This window comes from Narcine bancroftii, chromosome 2 (genome assembly GCF_036971445.1).
Source record: "Narcine bancroftii isolate sNarBan1 chromosome 2, sNarBan1.hap1, whole genome shotgun sequence".
NCBI classification, from domain to species: domain Eukaryota; kingdom Metazoa; phylum Chordata; class Chondrichthyes; order Torpediniformes; family Narcinidae; genus Narcine; species Narcine bancroftii.
The window spans coordinates 308,992,798-309,016,736 of record NC_091470.1 but is presented as its reverse complement, the minus strand read 5'-3'; the positions used below and the strand labels follow the sequence as shown (position 1 = coordinate 309,016,736).

Here is a 23,939-nt window from a genome sequence, read left to right as displayed (position 1 = left end):
CCATTTATACAAATATGACCCTGTTCGTTTATCCTATATTGTTCATTTCAATCTGTACCCATGTTGTTTTTTCTCTAATTTAAAAACAAGAGGTTAAAAAATCTTAGCTGAGTTGCTTTATAATAATTTTTAAAATTCGGTAATCTTAGTTCTCCACATTCAAATTTCCAGGTCAGTCTTTCGAAGGCTATTCTTGGCATTTTATCTCATCAGAGAAATTTTCTTACATTTTTATTTAATTCTTGGAAAAACTTTTCTGGTGTAGGAATGGGTAATGAAGAAATAAATATTGCAATCTTGGAAAAAATATTTATCTTAATACTATTTACCCTTCCTATTAAAGGTATTGGTAAATCTTTCCATCTTTTTAAATCCTCCTCGATTTTTCTATTAGTGGTAAATAATTCAATTTAAATGTTATTTAAATTCCTGTCAATTTTTATTCCAAAGTATTTAATTGGTTCTTTTTGCCATTTAAATGTTGTCATTTGTTTACTTTGTGTATAACCCTTACCATTCATAGGCATTATTTCACTCTTTTTGATATTTACTTTATAACCTGATACTAGACCATATTCTGCTAATCTTAGTTATTTTCTTCAATGAGATTTCTGGTTTTGTTACATATAATATAACATCATTTGCAAATAAACTAATTTTATGTTCTTTATCACCACTCTCAAAACCTGTAAGCTCATTATCCCCTCTTATTACCTCTCCCAAAGGTTCTATAGCCAAAGCAAATAAAAATGGTGATAAAAGAGATCTCTGTTTAGATGATCTTTCTAATAAAAAGCCTTAGCTATTTGCCTATTTGTAACCACTTTAGCTTTTGGTTGATTATACAAAGCTCTTATCCAATTTATAAAAACATTTGGAATTCCAAAGACACTGAATACTTTAAATAAAAAGTCCCGTTCTAACCTGTCAAATGTTTTATCCACATCTAATGTAACCACTGTTGGTATCTTTCCTTTCTGTGCTACATTTAATAAACTCATAAATTTAACTATATTATCTGCAGATTTTCAATGTTTAATAAAACTAGTCTGATCCATATTTATTAATTTAGGAAAATATTTAGTTAATCTATTAGTTAATAATTTAGATACAATTTTATATTCTGTATTTAATAATGATATTAGTCTATAAGAAGATGGTTGTAAAGGATCTTTTTCTTTTTTAAATAACTGTTATTTGCTGTTTTGAAAGATTCTGGTAGATCATGGGATTCTCTCATTTGGTCCAATAGACCCATTAAAATAGAAATTAATAATTCCTTAAATTCTTTATAAAACTCCAGAGAGAAGCCGTCTTCTCCCTGAGCTTGTTAATTTGGTAAAGACATCAGAGTCTCATATCTGTAAAAAGTTCAATAATTCCAATTTTTCATCCATATTTATCTTAGACAATGTGACTTGTGATAAATATTCCTCTATTTTTATCATCCTTTAGAGACTCTGACATATAACTTTTTATAAAAGTACCTAAAATTATCATTTATTTCTTGCATCTTATAGATAATTTCACCAGTTACCCTCTTTGTTGCTATCTTTGTTCTTGAGACTAACTCAATTTTTAATTGCTATGCTAAAACTTTGTGGGCTCTATTACCTAATTCATAATATTTATGCTGTGTTCTCATTATATATCTTTCTACTTTATAAGATTGTATCGTGTTAAGTTTCAATTTTTTTGATTCCAATAATCTTTTTTCTCTTCATTTTTTTGAATGTTATTTCTTTTCTAAATCTAAAATATCTTTATCCAATTGATCTACCTCTTTCATATGTTCTTTCTTTAGTTTTGATGTATAATTTATTATTTAACCTCTTAAATATGTCTTCATATTTGTTCATTACTTAATTTTCATTAGTTTCTCAAAAAAAATTATCTGTTGTCTCATAAAATCACAAATATACTTTCTCTTTAAAAGTATTGTATTAAATCTTCATTTATAACCTATGTTTTGTTCTTCCTCCAATGCAACTGGCATAATTAAAGGTTAATGATTGGATAAAACTCTTGCTTGATATTCAATCTTAGGAACTCTAGCTTTTAATTGTGCGGAGACTAGAAACATATCAATACATGAATACGTTTTATGTCTAAAAGAATAAAAATAGTCCCTTTCACTTGGATGAATTTTTCTCCAAATATCTACAAGTCTCATCTCCTTCATTAAATCTGTTGCAATTTTGTTTGTAATAGTTCCACCTGATCTATCTAGTTTCAGATCAAAAGTAAAATTAAATTCTCCACCTACTATTATTTTCCCCTTTGCTCCTGATAATTGCATAAATATATCTTGTATAAATTTCCCATCATCTACTTTTGGTGCAGATACATTCATTAATGTCCAATATTCTGAATACATTTAACAATTAATTATTACATAACTCCCTACTTTATCTATAGTCGTATCCAATATTTTAATAGCTAATTTTTAAAATATTAAATATAAATACCCCTCTGGCTTTAGAGTTAAATGAGGATGCCAGTACCTATCCAACTCAGTCTATTTTTAACTTCTCATGCTCTATCTCAGTCAAATGAGTTTCTTGCAAAAGAGCTATATCTACTTTAGTTTTCTTCATATAATTTAATAATTTCTTTCATTTTATTGGGTTCTGTATTCTGTTTATATTAATATTAATAAAATTCAATTTTCCTGCCATTAAGTACCTTTATTAAATCTTTCATCCATCCATCATCCCTCTCCCATTCCCACAATATTAACAACCTATGTCACAGTACTCTTAATTAATCCAGATGTAAAATAAATTAAAAAATAGAAAAAAGAGATAAGAACAGAAACTCCTTCCCCCCGGAAGAGCGTGATGTATTTTGTCTCTTAAAGCCCTGATCTGTATGGGATGTGATCAAAACCACATTTGTGCACGATTTTGCAGTGGTTAGCTCCATACTCCTGACCAACTCACTCAAAATGCTAAACAATCCCATGATGCATATTAATTATACATTTTAATTTTTCATAGATCCTTTAAATATATAGATTACTTATAGGCTAAACCCTCCACCCTATTTAAACTCTCTCGAATTTTTTTCAGTTACAACTTTTCAGTTCCTTCTTTCAAAAAATCCATTCTAGTGTCACCAACCACCTGTAGTTCTCTTTCAGGCAATGAATCAGCATACACCTTCGTCTCATTCAGTTCTGTAAAAAATCAATTTCTCCAATTTGGACAAAAGCTTTCAAAACAGCTGGATACCTCAAGACAAAGGCATAGCCTATCTTTCATAGTACATTTTTAACTTCATTAAATTCTTTTCTCTTTTTTAACAAATCAAAACTATGTCAGGATAAAAGAAAATCTTATTCCCATTACAAATCAAAGGTGGTTGTCTTTTTTTTGCTTGCTTTAACACCAATTCCAGAATCTTCTCTCAAACTTCATAATGAAGAAATTTAATACATATCGGACGAGACTTTTGATCAAGTTGTGGCTTTGGTCTCAGTGCTCGATGCGCTTGCTCAATCTCCAAATCTCCTTGAAATTCAGCTGGCCCCAATTACTCTGATATCCAACGTTGTAAGAACTTTTTCATATCCTGATCTTCATCATCTTCTTTTAGACCAACAATCTTGTTGTTATTTCATCTGCTAAAATTTTACAAATGTCTATATTCTGCATTAATTGATCTTTTGTTGCAGCTGCTTCAGCTTGTACCTTCTTCATAAGTTCTTTAATACTTTGAATCTCAAACTCATTCCCTTAGTTCTTTCATCAACCACTTCAAATCTTTTATCCAACTGCTCCATCATCCTTCCAATTTTCTCTCAATTTTTTAAAACTTCATGTTAATACCATCATCTTTGGCTTGGCTTCACGGACGAATATTTATGGAAGGGGGTAAATCTCCACGTCAGCTGCAGGCTCGTTTGTGGCTGACAAGTCCGATGCGGGACAGGCAGACACGGTTGCAGCGGTTGCAGGGGAAAATTGGTTGGTTGGGGTTGGGTGTTGGGTTTTTCCTCCTTTGTCTTTTGTCAGTGAGGTGGGCTCTGCAGTCTTCTTCAAAGGAGGTTGCTGCCCGCCGAACTGTGAGGCGCCAAGATGTACGGTTTGAGGCGATATCAGCCCACTGGCGGTGGTCAATGTGACAGGCACCAAGAGATTTCTTTAGGCAGTCCTTGTATCTCTTCTTTGGTGCACCTCTGTCACGGCGGCCAGTGGAGAGCTCGCCATATAACACGATCTTGGGAAGGTGATGGTCCTCCATTCTGGAGACGTGATCCACCCAGCTCAGCTGGATCTTCAGCAGCGTGGATTCGATGCTGTCGACCTCTGCCATCTCGAGTACTTCGATGTTAGGGATGAAGTCGCTCCAATGAATGTTGAGGATGGAGCGGAGACAACGCTGGTGGAAGCGTTCTAGGAGCCGTAGGTGATGCCGGTAGAGGACCCATGATTCGGAGCCAAACAGGAGTGTGGGTATGACAACGGCTCTGTATACGCTTATCTTTGTGAGGTTTTTCAGTTGGTTGTTTTTCCAGACTCTTTTGTGTAGTCTTCCAAAGGCGCTATTTGCCTTGGCGAGTCTGTTGTCTATCTAATTGTCGATCCTTGCATCTGATGAAATGGTGGAATACCATCATAGATTGCTGAAAAATGCCCAAATATTTTTTATTTCAGCTACAGAAATAGAAAGTTCTTTGACTTTTTCCTTTTTCATCATAAGATTCTTGCTCAAAATGTGTTTCTTGCTCTTCCTGTTCTTCTGGTCCACTGGAGCTTCTGGTCCACTGTGTTCTGTGCATGCCTGAGAAGTCGCACATGCACAGTCACTTCTTCAGCCGATGTGGATAGTCAATGTCAGGGGAGACCCTGGCTCTCCACTGGCCGCCGTGACAGAGGTGCACCAAAGAAGAGATACAAGGGCTGCCTAAAGAAATCTCTTGGTGTCCAAGGTCTCCCCAGCTCCTGGCCTGACTCCTCTTGGCAGTACCTTCTGGGCAGTTCCTGGATCCTTCTTCAAAGTAGGGCTTTCTTCTTTATCTTGGTCTTTTTCTTGTTCAACTTCTTATATTGCTGTAACTGTTTTTTTCTTTCTTTGGTGGGATTTTGACTTGTTCTATATATCTTTAAATACTTCCTTCTTTTTCAATAAACATTTACAACCTTTTTTGACTCTTTTTTTCAACTTTTACAAGGAGAGTAGGGGTTTGCAGTCTAACCCTATATCATCACTTGGCATGCCCCATATAAGGCAAAGTATTTCCATTAAAAATTTGTAATCAACTACAAGATTATGCAAAATCATATTCAGTATGTATTTGAATAAAAATTCTTCATGGAAATACTTTGAGGTTGATCTTCAACATTGCCCTCTTAGGCTTAGGGATTCAGAAAATCAATGTTCACCACTTTTCTTAACATTAATGAAGCTGCAACAGAGTTTATGACTTTGTGAGCAGGAGATCTGAGGTCCAGAAATATGAGGTAGTTTTAATGTACTCACACTGAAAATTAAGATGTGGAAAGTTTTGGCTATCCTTAGAGATTATTCTCTAGTATCCTAGAAGCAGAATACCCCAAAAACAATCATTATCCAGAGAAAATGCAGGCTGGGATTACAAACAAGAAGCAACAGGCACTCATTGAGGAAACATAACAGACTATTCAGACCTTTCCAATGACTTGCAAGAACAGGCCCCTCTGAAACCTTAGTCCAAAATCACAGGCCGAGGTCCTGAAGACTTAGGGAGAACTTTTTTGAAGAATTTATACCAGTCATTCCATAAAATGCTAAAAAGGATGAAGCTATAAATATCTTTTAAGTTATACAATTGTAATTTCAGTAAAACAACGAAGTCCGCAAACTCTGCAATTGTGGTGGAATACACAAAACTACTGGACAAACTTAGCAAGTCACACAGCATTGACAGGGAGTGAAAGGTAACCAAGGATTTGGGCTTAAGCCCTTTGTCAAGGTATAAACAAAAAGCAGGCAAGTGCGTGAATAAACAGATGATGGGGAGGGGGGAGGAGAGGAAGCAGGAAGGGACAGGGAGAGGAGCACAGGCTAGCAGGAAAGAGATCATGGTAGATATAGGTGGGAGGGTAGGAGAAAAAAGCTGATAGTGGAGGGGGTGTCTGAATGGAGAGGGAAGGGAAGGGATGGGGAACTGGAGGAAAGGAGACAGAGGGATAAGGAAAGAGCGAGACTTGGTGAACGGGGAGGGGGTTTAATGGAACCTGGAGGTCAATGCTATTGTCATCTGGTTGGAGGGTGCCCAGACGGAAAATGAGGTGCTGTTCCTCCGATTTGCAGGTGGTCTCAGTTTGACAGTGCATGAGTCCATGGATAGATGTGGTGTCAAATTATAGTGTGGAATTAAAATGGTTGGCCACTGGAAGGTCCCTGGTATTGCAGTAGACAGAGTGAAGGTGCACAACGAAAGGGTCTCCCTGATGTAGAGGAAGCAACAACAGGAGCATTGGATGCAATAGATGACCCCTGCAGGTTCACAAATGAAATGTTGTTTAACTTGGAAGGGCTGTTTGGGCCCCAAATGGTGGTGATGGAGAAGATGATGGGATAAGTGTAACATTTCTTGTGTTGACAGAGGTAGGAAATGAGTGGGTGATTAATGAGAAAGGTTGTTAAATGAGGAAGCCCTGGATGGAGTGGTCCATGTGGAAAGCCATGAGGGGAAGATGTGTCTGGTAGTGGGATCACCTTCTAGGTGGTGGAAATTATAGAGGATAACATGGTCAATGTGGAGGCTGGTGGTTGGTGGATGAAGACAAGGGGAATCCTGTCCTTGTTGCATCTCAGAATGGAGGGGGCTAGGGCAGATGTATGGGAAATGCAGGAGGTAAGGTTAAAGGCTGAGTTAATGTTGTAGAGTGGAAGGCACTGATGTTGAAGAAGGAGGACATTTTGGGTGTACTGGAATAGAAGACCACCACCTTGGAGCAGATGCAGTGGAGGAGAAAGAATTGAAAGGAATAGAATCCTTGAAGGGAACAGGGTACCAAAAAGTGTAGTTGAGGTTAATGGAGAGTTGATTGATTTATAGAAAATATCTGTTGAGAGATTGTCTCCTGATAATGGGGACAGAGAGATCAAGAAAGGGAAGAGTGATGCCAGAGACAGACCAAGTTAATTTGTGGTCAGGGTGAAAGTTAGCAGCAAAGTTCTGAAAGTTGACGAGTTCACCAAAGGTGCATGAGGTAGCACCAATGTATCATTAATGAAGTGGAGAATAAGTTGAGGAGCCTTCCCTGTGTCGGCTTTTAACATGGATTGCTCCACACAGCCAACAAAAAGGCATGCATAGCTGGGACCCATGGGGTACCCATGGCTACTCCTTTGTCTTGAAGAAAGTGGGATAAGCCAAAGCAGAAATCATTGAGGATGATAACAAGTTCTGCCAGGTGGAGGAGGATGGTGGTGGAGGGGGAAGGGTTGTGTCTATTGTTGAGAAAGAAACAAGAGACCTTGAATGATGGGGATGGAAGTATCTTCTTTGGCTTGGCTTCACGGACGAAGATTTATGGAGGGGTAAAGTCCACGTCAGCTGCAGGCTCGTTTGTGGCTGACAAGTCCGATGCGGGACAGGCAGACACGGTTGCAGCAGTTGCAAGGGAAAATTGGTTGGTTGGGGTTGGGTGTTGGGTTTTTCCTTCTTTCTCTTTTGTCAGTGAGGTGGGCTCTGCAGTCTTCTTCAAAGGAGGTTGCTGCCCGCCGAACTGTGAGGCGCCAAGATGCACGGTTTGAGGCGATATCAGCCCACTGGCGGTGATCAATGTGACAGGCACCAAGAGATTTCTTTAGGCAGTCCCTGTACCCCTTCTTTGGTGCACCTCTGTCTCGGTGGCCAGTGGAGAGCTCGCCATAGAACACGATCTTGGGAAGGCGATGGTGAAAATGAGGTGGTTGCATCCACAGAATTACAAGTTGATGGAGGATATGTGATGTATTGTGAATGTAGGTAGGAAAGGATGAGACCAGGGAGGACAAAAAGAAGTTGACGTTGGATGATACCAATTCAGAGGGGCAGGAGTATGAGAAAGCAATAGGTTCACTGTGACAATTGGGTTTGTCGATATTAGGTGGGAGATATAACCAGGCAGTGTGGGGACTGGGAAACGGAGAGGTTGGATTTTTATTCAGGCACCTGCTGCCTTTTGCACACACCTTGACCAAGAGCAGAGGCCTGAAGTGTTAGTTATCCTGTACTTCCTATAGATGCTGCGTGATTGCTAAGTTTCTCCAGCAATTTTTTGTATTCCAATTGTAGTTTCACATTATTAAAGGATGCTTTTGCACAGATCACTTCAAGCAGGATGTAGAACCCAAATCTACGATCCAGACATGTCACACTGTACATTTCCCAGCAGTATCCAAACCAAAAGCCATGGATGAATCAAAAGATTTGCAGCCTGCTGAAAAGAGATCAATGGTATTTAGGGCCAATGATCCAGATCTCTACAGGAAATCCTGCAGATGGCCATCACAGCAGCAAAAAGGCAATTCCATGGAAGCTAGAGACAATGCTAATACTCACCAGATGTGACAGGGACTCGGACCATTACATCCTACAAGGTGAGGTTGAACACCATAAAATGGCTGTGATGCTTAACTGCCTGATGAAGTGAACACCTTTTATGCTAATTTTGAGGAGCACTCAATGATACCTATGAGAATCCCAGCTGAAGCTGATAATCCTGTGATATTTGACCTTAAGACCAATATTAGAACATCCTTCAAAAGGGTGAACCCTCACAAGGTGTCAGGCCCTGATGACATACCTGGCAGGTACTGAAAATCTGTGACAACCAATTATTGTTCATGGATATTTTCAATCTCTCTTTGCTGCAGTTGGAGGTTCCCATCTGCTTTAAAATGGCATCAATCATCCCAGTGACCAAGAAGAGCAGGGTGAGCTGCCTCAAAGACTGCCAACCAGTAGCACTCACATCCATTGTGATGAAATACTTTGAGATGTTGGTCTTGGCCAGAGATAACTCGCACCTAAGTAAATATTTGGACCCATTATAATTTGTCTAATGTCACAATTGCTCCACAGCAGATGCAATATGACTGGCTCTCCACTCTGGATCACCTAGACTATGATACAGATTCATCAACTACAGCTCTGCTTTCAACATCATCATACCTTCCATCCAGGTTAATAAGCTCCAAACCTGGGCCTCAGTGGCCCCTTCTGCAACTGGATTCTTGATTTCTTCATCAGAAGACCACAGTCAATAAGAAGTGGAAATATCTCTTCCTCACTGATTATCAATATAGATGCACCTCAAGAATGTGTGCTGACTCACTGCTCTACTTGCTATACACCATGATTGTGTGGCTAGGAACAATTGAAATGCATCTATAAATTTGCTGATGACATCATGGCCGTCATCAGAATCACAGACAGCAATGAAAAAGAGTAAAGGAGTGAGAGAGATCAGCTCGTTGAGTTGTTCCACAAATTTGAAAGTGATTCCAGAGGGGGAGCATGTATCAGCCAATATATTTTCTCTCAAGTGAATAGTGAAAAAATAGAGTGCAGATTCCTGAAACACTGCCCTACAAACAGTAAACAAATTAATGAGGCTTAGTAACACTGCTCTCTGAAGTTCACTGTGAAACTATGGAAAATGTGGACCATGTCTTCTATCTCAGGTGCCATCTGTTGACAAAGGAAAACATCAATGGTGATATTCACCACTGCCTTCAATGCCCCAGTATAGTCTTTAGTTGATTGGTTATCCCTGCTCATCTGAATACTTTTGAGACCTGGTCTATCTGCAGCAAGCAACTCAAGAGGCTGCAACAATGTCACCAATACTATTCCATAAATCCTCCAAATTAAAAATTGTATTGGAAAGACAAGCAAATTAATGTCTATGTCCACTCCCAGTCTAAGGTCCCTGATATTGAGGCCATGGTTACACATAGTTGGTCATACTGAGTGGGACACATTATTTGCACAGCTGACACCAGATTCCACAAATAGATACTCTATTCCGAGCTGTCATGGAAAGATATTTCCAGGTGCACAGAGAAAATATGCAAGAATGTGCTTAAAACCACCTAAAGAAATGTAACCTTCTCAAAGATTCCTTCTGGGAAATCTTTGGACCCTGACTGGAGAAGGAGCATTTGGAATGTTATTAAGAACATAAAGGCCATGTATTAGGGAAGCAATAAGACCCTGCATAAGCAAAGGAGGAAGTGGGCACCTTATAAACTACCCATCTTCCTGCCCCATCAGCTTTTGCTTGCTTGATCTGTAGAAGTATCTATGGTTCTCACATTGGCTTCATTAGTCATACTAAAGAGTAGAAGTAAATTAGCCTCCATCCTCTAGGATCATCGAAGAAATCGATTTTATTTGATTCATTGCTCTTTATGATCTATCACAGGGGTGTCAAACTCAAATTCACGGAGGACCAAAATTAAAAAATTGGACTAAGTCGAGGGCCGAACTAAATATTTATTGAAAATTTTCAACATCTGCATGTTTTCTCTTCTTTCAACATATGTAATATTAAACTTTTTCTTATTAAAATAAATGTTTCATAATAGTTTTGGATAAACTCTTTCCAGAAGCATGAACAAATGAGAAATAAAATATTCAATAAATAATATTTCTCTATAGAGGATTTGTCAAATGTTGCTAGTGTGCTGTCGAATAGTAAAATCTGAGGGCTATTGAGAATGTGGGAGAATAACATGATTCCTAAAACAATCAAATGGGTGACTGATTGTGGGCATGAACTCTAGCAGGGTTATTTGCCATGCCCTTTTTCCATTGGTACAGATATCCTTTGATTTACACACTTTTCAAGTTTTATGCCTAATGAGCTTGTATCCAGGTGCAGGACCATTTTTAACCAGGAATATATTTATCACTGTGACATGAAACTATTGGAAGATCGTTTTATCCTGAGATTAAAGTTCATAATACTTACTCAGGCCTGTGTGCGGGAGGGCGGGGTTTGCGGGCGATCGGGTTGGACAACGACAGTGCGGGGGCATTGGCTCTCGCTGCAGGACGGCATCTCGGCGGATCAGCGGCCCCGTCACCGTGAGTCGCGGGTCGGCCTGCGGCAGGGAGGGGGAGTGGGCAATGGTCCTGGCGAGGTCAGGCCCCCCCTGTGTTTCTGCTGGACCCCCCCTTGACCTGCTGAGTTTCTCCCGGGCCCCCCTTGACCTGCTGAGTTTCTGCCGGACCCCCCTTGACCTGCTGAGTTTCTCCCGGACCCCCCTTGACCTGCTGAGTTTCTCCCGGACCTCCCTTGACCTGCTGAGTTTCTCCCGGACCCCCCTTGACCTGCTGAGTTTCTCCCGGACCCCTCCCCCTTGACCTGCTGAGTTTCTCTCGGACCCCCCTTTGACCTGCTGAGTTCCTCCCTTCTGGTGTTTTTACGAGAACCACAGACTTTCACTCATACATTTATGAGGGGGATCAAGGGCCAAACATTGTCAGGTACCTCTCTGCTGGATAAAATATACGGTTTAACACGCTGAGTTTCTCCAGTGTTGGGTTTTCACGAGGTAGAATCAAAGGGCCTAAGGGCCTGTTTCTGATCTGTAATGTTCTACGGATCCTGCTCTTCTTTCCGTGCCAGTGTCCCAGGACCTTTCCAGGGCAGTCTGCACGCTCAGGACCACGCTGGGATCCCGGTCAGCGGTGGAGGAGCAGGTGAGCGCGGCTAATCCCAATCCAACCCACGCCACTCCTGAGATTGGCGGGGGGGTTCCACCCTACCTGCCCGACCAGCCTCGCTCTCCACATGTACTCCGGGCACCCGCCGCTGGTCTGGTGGGAAGGCGCAGGGCAGCCAGCGGCCGGCGCCCCCATCGCCCGGCGGGGAGCCCCAATCTTCCCTCCAGCGTCCCGACTCCATCTGCAGCTCCAGGAAACGCTGTGCCACTGGGGTTCCGGGCGCTGGGAAGTGGCCTTGGCTTCCCCTGACACCGGTCAAGCCGCACTGCGGTGGGGGGGGTGGGCAGGGTGACACGACAGCGTGTTTATAAAACCACCCACCACTACTCTTCAAGGACCAGGATTTTTCTCTCTCTCTCTCACCCTGGGACACAGCGGTTACTGTGCATGCGCTATACTGGCGCGGCGGCCAGCGGGCCACCTCTAATACATTTTTGATATGATCTTGCGGGCCAGAGTTTGACATGTGTGATCTATCATGATGATTAAAAAAAACACTTCCGGTTCCCGTTTGTTTTATATATTAATGATTTGGATGAGAGCATTGGTGGCATGATTAGTAAGTAAGTAGATGGCACCAAAAACGTTGGTAAATTGGACAAGAAAGTTGTCTAAGATTAAAATAGGATCTAGATCAACTGGAAAAGTGAGCAGATGGAACTTAACTCTGAGAAGTATGAAGTGATGTAGTTTTGGGAACTTAAACCAGGGCAGGAATTAAATGGCAGGCGCCTGGGAAGTGTTGTAGAACAGACACACCAATCATAAATTACATTGTTACCTGAAAGTAGTGACACATATAGACAGAGTAGTGAAGAAGGTGTATGGCAGACGTGACTTCATCAATCATGGCACTAAATACAAGAGTCGAGTCATCATGTTACAACTGTGCAAAATTCACTTGGAATAGCTAGGCTATAGTAAGGATGTGATTAAGCTAGAGAGGGGTGCAGAGAAGATTCCCAAAGATGTTGCCGGGACTGGAAGGCTTGAGTTATAAGAAAGGATGAGGTATGCTGGGATTGTTTTCTGGAGCAAAGAAGGCTAAGGGGTGTCTTTGTAAAGGTTTTTAAATCATGAGGTAGATGGGGAAGAGAGAGAGACACACACACAAGATAGAAAAGTATAAAACTAGGGGCATAGGTTTAAGAAGAGAGTAGAAACATTTAAAGAAACAAGTGGGGCAGACAAGTTTTTCACAGAGGATTGAGGGTATATGGAATGGGCTGCCAGAGGAATTGGTAGAAGCAGATAACAATTACAATACTAAAAAAAAGACATTGAGACAGGTACATGAATAGGAAAGGTTAGAGACATTGCCAAATGCAGACAATGGGACTAGCTCAGGTAGGTCAGCATGGAGAAGTTGGACCAGGTGGGTTGCAATACACTACTAGATCAGATCAGATACTATTTATTGTAATGCAATAAAACAAAAATATCCTATTACATGTAATTGCCTTTAGCATGCCATAAAGCAGTGATTACCATTAGCATTGCCCAGTACCCCTTACCGTCAGAGAAACAGAAGCAAAAGGGAGTCCATTCAGAATTGCTGGGTGTCTATGGATTCGCCTCCAGTGATATCACAGTCTCTGATGCCGCATAAAACTCCAGTTCAGTTCAAACCATCAGTAACCCAAGCCCATGAGCGTAAATCCAACATGAGCGTAAAGCCTTCAGTGAACAGGAGCCTTCAGAAGCCCTTCTTGCCCTCAGCACCCTCTTGAATCCCAGTTCTGATACCAGGTTCTCATGACCCATACTCCAGCAGCCCATGGCCTTATGCGAGTATTCATCCATGTTGCCAACAGTTCGCCACCTGTTTCTGTCCTTCAGCCACAGAGCTCCTCGCTGGTGCGCCATCATGATCACTGACCTTATGTCGTCTCCCGTGCTTCTCCCTCTCAACAGGGGGTGCTCTCCCTGTTATTGGTGCCCTGTGCCAATCCACTGCTTCTCCACTGCAGTATGTAACTACTCATGGCTGCTGCAGCACACAGGCACTGATGTCTTGGACCCAGACCTTGCAGTTGCAGGATTTTAAATTATTTTTTTTGGCTCCTTTAACAGGCCACTTAAAGCCTGTATAGAGCCATCGACAGTTATATTAGGCAGCAAAATTCATTGGTGAAATGCAGTGTCTCTGCTCCCTGCTCTCTCCAGGTCCACACTATCAGCAGTGCTGCTTTACAGCAACTTCGGATGTGCCGCCATTTGTCTTTACTCTATGACAACCATGTATGGAAAAAGTGAGATTCTTCTATCCCACCACACTGGACAGCCTATTAAAATAAGCTATAAAGCAAAGTATAATATGGTATTTGGTGCCAAACAACCTCTCTGACACTGAATATTTCATTTTATAAACATGGATTAATTTTTTCTGAAGAGAAATGTAAAAAAAATGAAAATGTGTTTTACTTTTTTTTCCCTCTCCCAAACTAATTTTTCTTTCCTTCAACATTCTTACTTTTTGTATATTTTTTTAAAATTTAGACATACAGCATGGTAACAGGCCATTTTAGCCCATGAGTCTGTGCCGCCCAATTTACACCAATTAACCACAGTGGAAGGAAACCAGAGTCCCCGAGGGACAAAAACCCTCTGTTATGTGGAACTAATTATTCTAGTTTAGAGGTTTAGAGTCAGGAACAACTAGGCACTATTGCATAGTGTAGAACCTTAGAATCTAATTCTATTTTACACTGAGCAGATTGTCCTGGAGATCATTTCCCAGTGAAATTGCAGGAAATGCATAACTGATCTAGGTATCTCAATGCACTATTCACATTGGCACACCTGGTATTTTCTTGGCATTGAGGACACACCAAATTATATCACTATTTCCATAATATATGCTTTCACCCATACTGATATAAATTAGATCAGTAAATAATTATTATGATCAACCAGAAAACTCAGGTGACCTCATAAAATCCTTTCCCATCCCACTGTGCTAGTTCAACTACACTGAATATAATACATGAAAGAATGAATCCAATTGCTCTTTTAGATTAGCTTGATATAATAGCTCTATGTTTTCTGTTAAGCAGTAACTTTCTTAAAGAACTCAATCTTCTGCATAAAATTCATTTTCCATAAAGGTGTTTCATCCTGCAGGTTCAAAAAGCAATGTGCAAGCCACCTGGACATAACTTGCAAGGATCATGAAATTTGTCTCAAGCATTGCTCATATATTGCTCAATCCTGGAGAGAGCAATCACCAAGATCTCCATTCCTTGGCCGAAAGGTGGACAGGACATTCCCCCTGGTCTATATCGCTTTGACAGAATGTGGGACCTCTCTTTTCTCACTCATAGTTTCTATCTCCTCCATGACAGCCAAGGTTTGTGCTGCCATACAGTTATGCCTTTAAAAGCAAATACCATATCTGAATGCTATGCAATAAAACATTAAGGAGGTGCGCTACATCAGGTGAACTCCAATCAGGACCTAATTTTGCTCTTGTTTCTGCATGCGCACCTCCCTAATGCTATATTATACTGAATTTTGACCAATTTTGTGATTAACTGTGGGAATCAGATTGGATACTGGCTCTCAATGTAGCCACGCTTTAGTACACTAAACATAGGTGCAATGAAAATTTTCGGCCTGTCTGGCCTTGGTAATTATGACACCAATTAATTAGCTGAATCGTCATACCAATGTTTGTCCTACTCACATATAACAAATCTAGACAACAAATACATGGCCACATTACTGATAATAAAACACAAAAAAATCCAATTATTATGAATGTCAAAAGAGGCATCTTATCTCCCTTCTTAAATCTTTCCTGTATATCAAATCCCAATGCTTTAACATTTGTTTAAAATCAAAAGTAACGATTTTAATCCCTAAGGTAGTCATATTTCTAATTCTGCTATATAAAAATGAATATGTTTTATTTTGTTCTCTTCTTCCATAACTTTAAATTATTGAAGTTTTATTTTAGTAACTATCAATCCTGTGTACCCAGTCTCCACAACTTGTGGCAAAATGACAACAGCACTGCTCTTGTTAAAAGGGCAATAATATAATCACTGAAAGAATTTCATGTTGCAAAATTCAGAGAGGGAAGTTAGATTTGATAATGGGATTACAGAAATTGTGATGAACAATGTTACCAACAATTCCCATGGAAAAGATCAAGTAAATTGAAACAACACTAGACATTAGAAATAATTAAAAATAATAATGTAAAGCAAAATTATTTAAAATAGAAATTATTTTTGTAATTTCAGATTAACCGTCCAGTTTCAGGTAACATTATCACTCAGTGTCAATGGTTAAGCATACAATGAGCCATAAAAAAGTAAAACATAATTTCCTATCGTCTCATTTCCTCTCATCATAGTTGGCATAGTGGTTAGTGCAATGCCTTTAAAGTGCCAGAAATCTGTGTCAGGGTTTGAATCCCGCGCTGTCTGTAAGGAGTTGGTCCGCTCTCCCAATGTCTGTGTGAGTTTTTCCCGGGGGCTCCGGTTTTCTCCCACCTTTCAAAATGTACTGGAGGTGAAGGTTAATTGTGAGTAAATTGGGAGGCACAGACACACGGGCCTGTTACTGTGCTGTATGTCTAAATTTTAAAAAATTTAAATTACATTTTCCATTTTGAATACTGGAGAAAGATAATCAGCTGGCCAATTGTCACATTTCTTGCGCTCATAAGAAAATACAGCAAGAATGATGAAATTATTAAGTGCTACATTATAAAATAATTCACTGCCATATTTGAATGTCAAACATGTAGATTTTTAATGTGGATTTTTATGAAGTTTGAATATGTATTTTCACCATGACTGCCTATGTTAAGAAATAAGTTTCTGTGAAGGTAATCAAATCCCAAATCGGCATATATTTTTAATTGCCAGGATTAAATAAATACAAACTGGTCAAATTATATATCAATAATGATGATATATGGCTGTGTTTACTTTCATATCTATTCAGTAACAAAATATATTCCCATTTTCTCAAAAAAATATCTGGCGTAACTCAAGGATGTTAACAGCACAATTTCTAATATACAAAAGCACCAACCATCCTGATGACCGTCTAGGTTTTGTGGACTATGCATTCTCTCTTCCAGGATAGAGCTCTGGTCAGAGTTCATGCGATCGACTGACATCCATGTGGAGTCACTGAGTTCAAATTCTTCACTGCTCAATGATTGTTCATCCTGCAAACAAAAGTAAATGATTTATATAACTTATTTCAAAGGCTTCCTCTCAGTTTAAAACAAATTGAAAAATACATTTATTATTCTTAATAAAATATATATTTTTATCTTAATTCAACAATTTCATCTTTAATTATCTGTTTGCTTTGTCTTAAGTGTGAGAATGGCTAAGTAATCAATACCTCACTATCTCATGTATTTCCAATCAAAGTCTCAGCAGATAGACTGGTAAGGACTATATTTAAAATAACTGTTCAGAATTAGTGATCTCCTGAAATTCCTGTGCCAACCCACCAAGAAACTAAAAATTATTTTTTTATGCGCTGAACAATAGTAAAATAGGATTCCCTTTTATTAAAATTTAACATGCTAATAGGTAGTAAGAAAAATACATGTGGTCATTTAATGTATCTTGTATCACCTTCCCTAATGATGGTGGTCATAAATATTATGTCCCTGTATTCATAGAATCAAAGAGTTTTATAGAACAGAAATAAATCCTTTGGCCCAACTTTTCCTTGCCAACCAAATTGTCTACCCACACTAGTCTCACTTAGCCTGCATTTGGCCCATGTACTTCTAAATTTTTCCTATGTATAAGACTTAAGGCATAAGATATTAATTTATAAATAGTCAAGCTACTGTTATTGATTTGGGAAATAATTTCTTAACGTAAAGTGATGCCCTAGACATAGCGCATTGGATGGTAACAACTTGAAAAATTCAAATGTCCCAAATCTCAGGAAATAGCCTTGGCTGCAAATGCACATAGGTTTTGAAAATTTTGATGCCATTAATATGTTCCAATAAATTCACTGCAGCATAGTATACCTCATCATAAAATCCAGACCCAAATGGAAATAGCAACACAACATCTATAGGTTTCAAGTGAAGTTACATGGGAAAACTGTGGACCCTAGTTTTCTTTCAATACCACAGAATTGCTGAAAATTTAAAGAAATATCAGGATCTTTGACCAGACAGTTGCCACTAACTTCATGATTAATGCAGGAGATTTCCAGTTTCAGTAAATCAATTATTTGGCACTTAACACCAATGTCAATGTTATGAGGAGAGAGTCAGGCAGTGGGGCTGAGTGGGAAAAGGGATCAGCTTATGAATAAACGGCAGGGTAGACTTGATGGGCTGAATAGCCTATTTCTGCTCCTATGTATTATGATTTTACAATGGCATACAAGCTATAATCTTAACCAATTGGTTCACCACAGAATAAATCTCAGTGCAGCCTGATGTCAAGCAAATTTCATCACTGATCCAACATTGTACTCGATTTTTCTCACCAGGTCACTATCACTGAAATGTAGAAAAGTTGCAGAACCTTACACCAAGCATCTGCAAAACAAAGGAAACTCCCCCACTGGCCTGTTCTTACTTCTTGAAACCACACATCCCCATCAAAAATAAAGGTACCTTCATAAAATCTTTGAAAATGTGAAAAATTCACATATCTCAGAAATCAGCACTCAGCAAAGACAAAATTCATGATCAAGTTGGATATCAAACATCCCAAAGCACTATTTGATTTAAATTCACATTGAGATCCATTATTGTCTTTAAAAAGGCCCATTTATATTTATACTAAGTGATGAATTATGGTCCTTGGACATCTTAGATTTCTATTAACACATATAATTTTGCCTAAGTAGGTACACTCCAATGTCACAACTAGGGGTTGGCTGCAAACAAGGAAAAAGATTACACTACTGTAGATTCAAAAGTTAATAAGGAAGCTAAGAAATAGAAAAGTGAAATAAAAACAAGAGAAAAAATATAGAAAGGAAATCAAATTGTAAGGTCTTCCACTAGTAATAAATATTACACCCAAAGCAGACACAGACAAATCTGAAATATATAATGAGTTTATTGTCATCGACATTGTACAATGTATAGATGCACCATAATTGTTTTTTGCTGCGGAATAACAGGTATTTGATTAAAAACAATAGTATAGATTAAATTAAAAAGAGATAATAAATACAAAAGAGGGAGTTATAATATATATATACCTTCTGACAATTGACTGTGCCATTATACAGTTCTTTTGTGGTGTCGGATCAGTCCATCATACGTGTAACAAGGGAAGGTTCAAGAGCCTGATAATTGTTGAAAAGAAAATGTTTTTGAACTGGTCTTCACGGCTTCTGTGCCTTCTGCCCGAAGGTAACCTTGAGAAAAGGTTGTGACAAAATTGATGGGGGTGCTTTATAATGTTGGCTGCCTTCTTGAGGCAGTGCCTAACTGCCTGTTTTCAAAAGATGGGAGGTCACAGCCTGTGATGGACTTGACTATGTCTTTTCAGGAGCGTGAAGGAACTAACCTTCGCCAACTCTATCCCATCAATGCGGACAGGTACATGTTTCTTTGGCTCCCCCTTCCTAAAATCAATAAAAGATCCATGAGGTGGGTGACAGTGAGAGTAAGATTGCTGTTCTGGCACCACCCAACTAGATTCTCAATCTCCTTCCTGTATTCTGATTCATCATTTCCAGTTGATATTGGTTGTGTTGTCAGTGAATTTATAGATTGCACTTGTTCCGAACCAATCAACACGTTCATGAGTGAATAGAGCAGAGGACTAAGGAGGGACTAGAGAGATGACTAGTTGGCTTTAGAGAATAAATTCTATTTATCATTCTTTGAAATAATGCCTGGGTATGTTTTGGGAGAGAATGCACTGAAAGATGGCATTCCAAAAAATACATCAGCCCTTCACCATTCAGGGGCAATGGATGTCCTCCTTTCCTGTCATTAGCAAAATTATGAGAATGGCATTAAAATAGAAAAGAATCTTGAGGTTTTGCAGAGCTGGTTGTGGGAGGCATGGGCGAAGAGGGTGCAAGTATTTCATATATATGCATTTACACTGCCCTTTTGTTTTGGGATATTTTCTCCTTTTTCCCAGCATACCTGCTGTATAAGAATCACCGAGATGGAATGGGGTGGGGGGGAGGGGGGTGTCATTCCACAAAAGGACCTAGTAAAATTCCCGGAATGTCTGTAGTGTAAACAGCACTTCTGGTATTCCAAGACCAGCTCGGTAATATGACATTTTGATGACATATTAACTGCGTAACTTTTCAGCACGAGATTTAAAAATTTGAAACCAACATTCAGTCTGTTCTCAGCATCCAACATCCAACAGTTAGTTATCAGTATCCAACGGCCATGATACCTGCCAACTGGAGTGATTGAGGTCCACGAGCACCTCACCATTCGTGTGGACAGCAAAATAAACCACTACATAACAAGCACAGTGAGGGATGGACCAATATTAGATCGAGTAGCTCAAAAAATGAGAGATAGGGACTTGGTTCAGGTCAAGTCCAAGGTCATTAACAAGCCGAAATACTTGTGTACAAAAGTACCACCAGGTAAATGACTACAATGGCAGGAGTGGCGGGGGGGAGCGGGGTGGGCCGTATTTTGAACTATGGTCTGCCATCTGGGGCACAAGCTATTCAGCACCCCCAGTTGCACCATGGAGCTACATGGACAATCCAATGTCCCCTGAAATTGTTTGAGGCGTCTCCTCCTCCAACATCAGTCCTGGTGGCAGGGTCCCGAGAGGCATGGAAATCAAGCGCAGCAACACAGGACCTGCCCTCATGAGCAACCAGATAAAAACTTATTTCTTCTCATGATCAACAAATTTTGTCATGTGTTTTGTAAGTGTGTCTGCCCGTAAAGAGCGGTCTTGCTCAATTGAGCTTGTGCTCAATTGTTTTCTGGGGTACCAGACACCCAAGAAGAGACAGAAACCCTCCAAGACACAGGTGGTGACCCAGGAAATGAGGATGTCATTGTCTATGGACCGTAATGATGTGGAGAGGGAACATATTTGGAAGGAGGTGCAGAGGGCCCATGAGGAGTGGATGAGGAGAGAGGCACAGGAGACGGAAATGGCAGCATGTGAGGCGGACAGGCGTACTAGATCAGAGGAGGTGACAGGGGTTGGACAAATGTTCTATGATTTACAACAGGAAATGCAGAACCAGGCCTCACTCATGAGGGATGACTACGCTAATGTCATCCTCTGCTCAACAGCATCAAGCTCTTGCTGCTCTGCAACAAATTCCTGTACAACAGTATCACACTCATTGCCACTGAAAAGGCTCGTAAACTTCTACAGGTGTACCATGGAGAGCATTCTGGCTGGTTGCATCACTACCTGGTATAGAGGCACAAACTCTCAGGACAAGAATAAACTCCAGAGAGTTGTTAACTTGACCTGCAACATCACAGGCACCAGACTTCACTCCATTGAGGACATCTACAGGAGGTGGTGTATTAAAAAGCAGTCTCTATCCACAAAGACCCCCACCACCCAGGTCACACTCTCTTCCCTCAGCTACCATTGGGAAAATGGTACAGCAGCCTAAAGACGAGCACAAGGACAGCTTCTTCCCTGCAACCATCAGATTCCTGAATAATCAATGAACCAAAGACTCTGACTTACTTTTTGTGTGCTAATATTTTAATTTCTTTTTTATTTATAGTATTGTTTGCACTAATGATGCTACTGTAAAACATTGAATTTCATGGCTTGTTCGTAACAACAAAATCTGATTCATCAGCCTCATAGCCAGTATTTCTCTCATCCACCACTACCGAATGACTTCATACAACATTCAGATGAGGCACATGAGTCTTTTCAATCACCCTCGTCCTCCTCCTTCTGCCAGCTGTTGGAGTGATGTGACTTTTGCAAATGGTTATTGATGTTTGGTTTTAGTGTAAATAGTTAAAAGCAATTGAATTGTAAGTTTTTATTTTTGTTTACATCTCCTTTGACAAGTGCACTATAAAAAATGAATAAAAGGTGTCATTTACTAACTTAATTGCCTACAGAATGGACATAATTGCCTCAAAGATCACCTAGTGACACCCTAATAAGCAACCCAATCAGCTCCTCAGGAAGATTGTGGGCTCAGTGTTCCACTGAGGCAAGAGGTGTTCCTTGGTGATCTCACATATATTATGGAGAACACAACAGGCAACAACAACATGTGATACAAAATTGAGATACAAATATCAAGTTGGTTGGCCAGGCACCTCCAGCAACCTTTGAGATGTCGAAAAGCATTTTCCACCACCATCCTTGTCGAGCTCAAATAGAATTTATAACTATGCTGCCATTGATCGAGTGTGTGATGGCTAGTGAACCCCTTCATCAACCATTTCCTGAGTGGGTAAACTGGGTCTCTGATTAGATGCACGGGAATCTCCACTCCGTTAACAGTTTTGGATTCCGGTAGGCAGAGCAAGGTGCCTTATAAGTGGCTTATGCAACCTCTGAGAATGACACAGTGGTGTATATTAATTTACTTCACGTGGGAAGAGGTACTCCCCCCACCCCACCACCTTGATCCTCGACCTTTTTGTAGATGGGCAAGTTGGCTAAAACACAAGCATCCTGGGTGCAACCAGGCCAACCCAGATATACATCAATGGAGCTGGAACAACAAAAAGTCTATGTTTAGATAGACATATGAAACACATTAATTGATAAAGAATAATAATTGTAACTTAGGGCATGATCCTTAACAGTAGTTGTGGTCAACAACAGCCTTAAAACAATGGAGTGTCAGCCTTTTCAATTGTATTAGATTAATGGATCCTCGTAGGGGGCTCTGATGGGAATATGTGTGGCATCAATAGCCCCAACACAAATTGGATACCCCATTCTGCAAATCTGTCCATTGTCTCCTGGAGTTGTGCACCACTCAGCAGGTCAACAAAACATTTAAATAAGGCCCTCTTCAATGCTCCAGTAACTTGGCATACAAACACATGCACAGTCACCATAGCGACACCAAAAATACAACTTATGGATCAATATTCACACGTAGTAGCACATCACCACAAAGTAACGGCGAGTCTAAGCCAAGGTTCCAGACGCTGTCGCCAGTTTGTTGCGTTGCACCTCAAGTATCGTTCAATGAGTTCTAATTCAAAGTCAAAAGTGTCCCGAGACATACAGAAATGACACTGCCATTCACCTTCATCAAAATTATTGAGGACATTAGATCAGAATGTAGCCCCATGTGATCTCTCTTTCTCCTCCACATTTTCTATTTGACAGCAGCGCGAACAGACTCACAAGAAGGAAATGTCTCCGTCTATGACGTCTAAGGTCCACACGCATTCTGCCTCAAACTTCTCCCTGCCTCTCTTCACATTCTTCTCCAATGTATTTCTGATCACACGAACATGTTGCCCACATGGATTCTGCATCCATCTGTGTATCATGAGGTCATGTATGATGCACAGGAAATTAGCATGCACCCAAAGAGTGCTATGCATGTTCACGGCTGGTACGATAAGCACATAAAGATTAACCACCATTTTGTTTTGTTTTGAAGGATATGTCCGACACATATGTTATATATCACAGCAGATGTTGATGCAATGGAGTTACACGTCCCACCTCCTTTGCTCCCGCAATGCCAGTTTGCTGTGTAAAAAGCCACATTGACCAGGAATATTGCAGGATTTGCTCGTTTTAGAGTGAACGACCAAAGCCGGCATATTGGCGGGTCTTCATTACGGAAATATCGTGGTATTTCTGTGTAAAAAACATAATAGATTCCTTCTGTTACCAAAGACAGGAGACAGAAGGTACATGTACCTCATCGGTAGCTTTTAAGATCTCTGGGGAAAAATCCAGTCTATTTTCTATGGTTAAAACCTATATGAACATTCATATATCTGACTGTCTCTATGCCCAGTTAAGATGATATAATTAGAATATTTATACTTTAAAGTATCAACCAATTAGCAGAAATAATTATATAATTAAATGTCTAGAATCCTTTCAAAACTCAACATTGATTTTTATTAAAAGATCTCAACTTAGAACAAGTAAAGACACTAACAGTGTGCAATAAGTGTAAAATTCACAATAGCAAGCCAGCTAACTCATTTTACAACTCTCAATATTTGGAAGCATACCAAGCAAGAAGCAATTCCAGTGCCATGAAGTGACAGTGCATCAGAATAATGAAGCATAAGGACTGATCT

General features: G+C 39.9%; 1 protein-coding gene across 11 annotated transcripts in view; it reads right to left on the bottom strand.

The window, feature by feature from the left end:
• LOC138755501 (nucleolar protein 4-like) overlaps positions 1-23,939 on the bottom strand; it is a 280,199-nt gene that overhangs the window by 123,037 nt on the left and 133,223 nt on the right. For 9 of the 11 annotated variants that reach the window (XM_069921595.1, XM_069921586.1, XM_069921588.1 and 6 more), the window contains one exon: positions 16,760-16,898. In XM_069921595.1, coding sequence (XP_069777696.1) covers positions 16,760-16,898 — 139 coding nt within the window. Of the gene's footprint in view, positions 1-8,783; positions 8,891-9,151; positions 9,363-16,759; positions 16,899-23,939 lie in introns of those variants that run through there. The other 2 variants (XM_069921596.1, XM_069921597.1) reach the window with 2 other exon arrangements.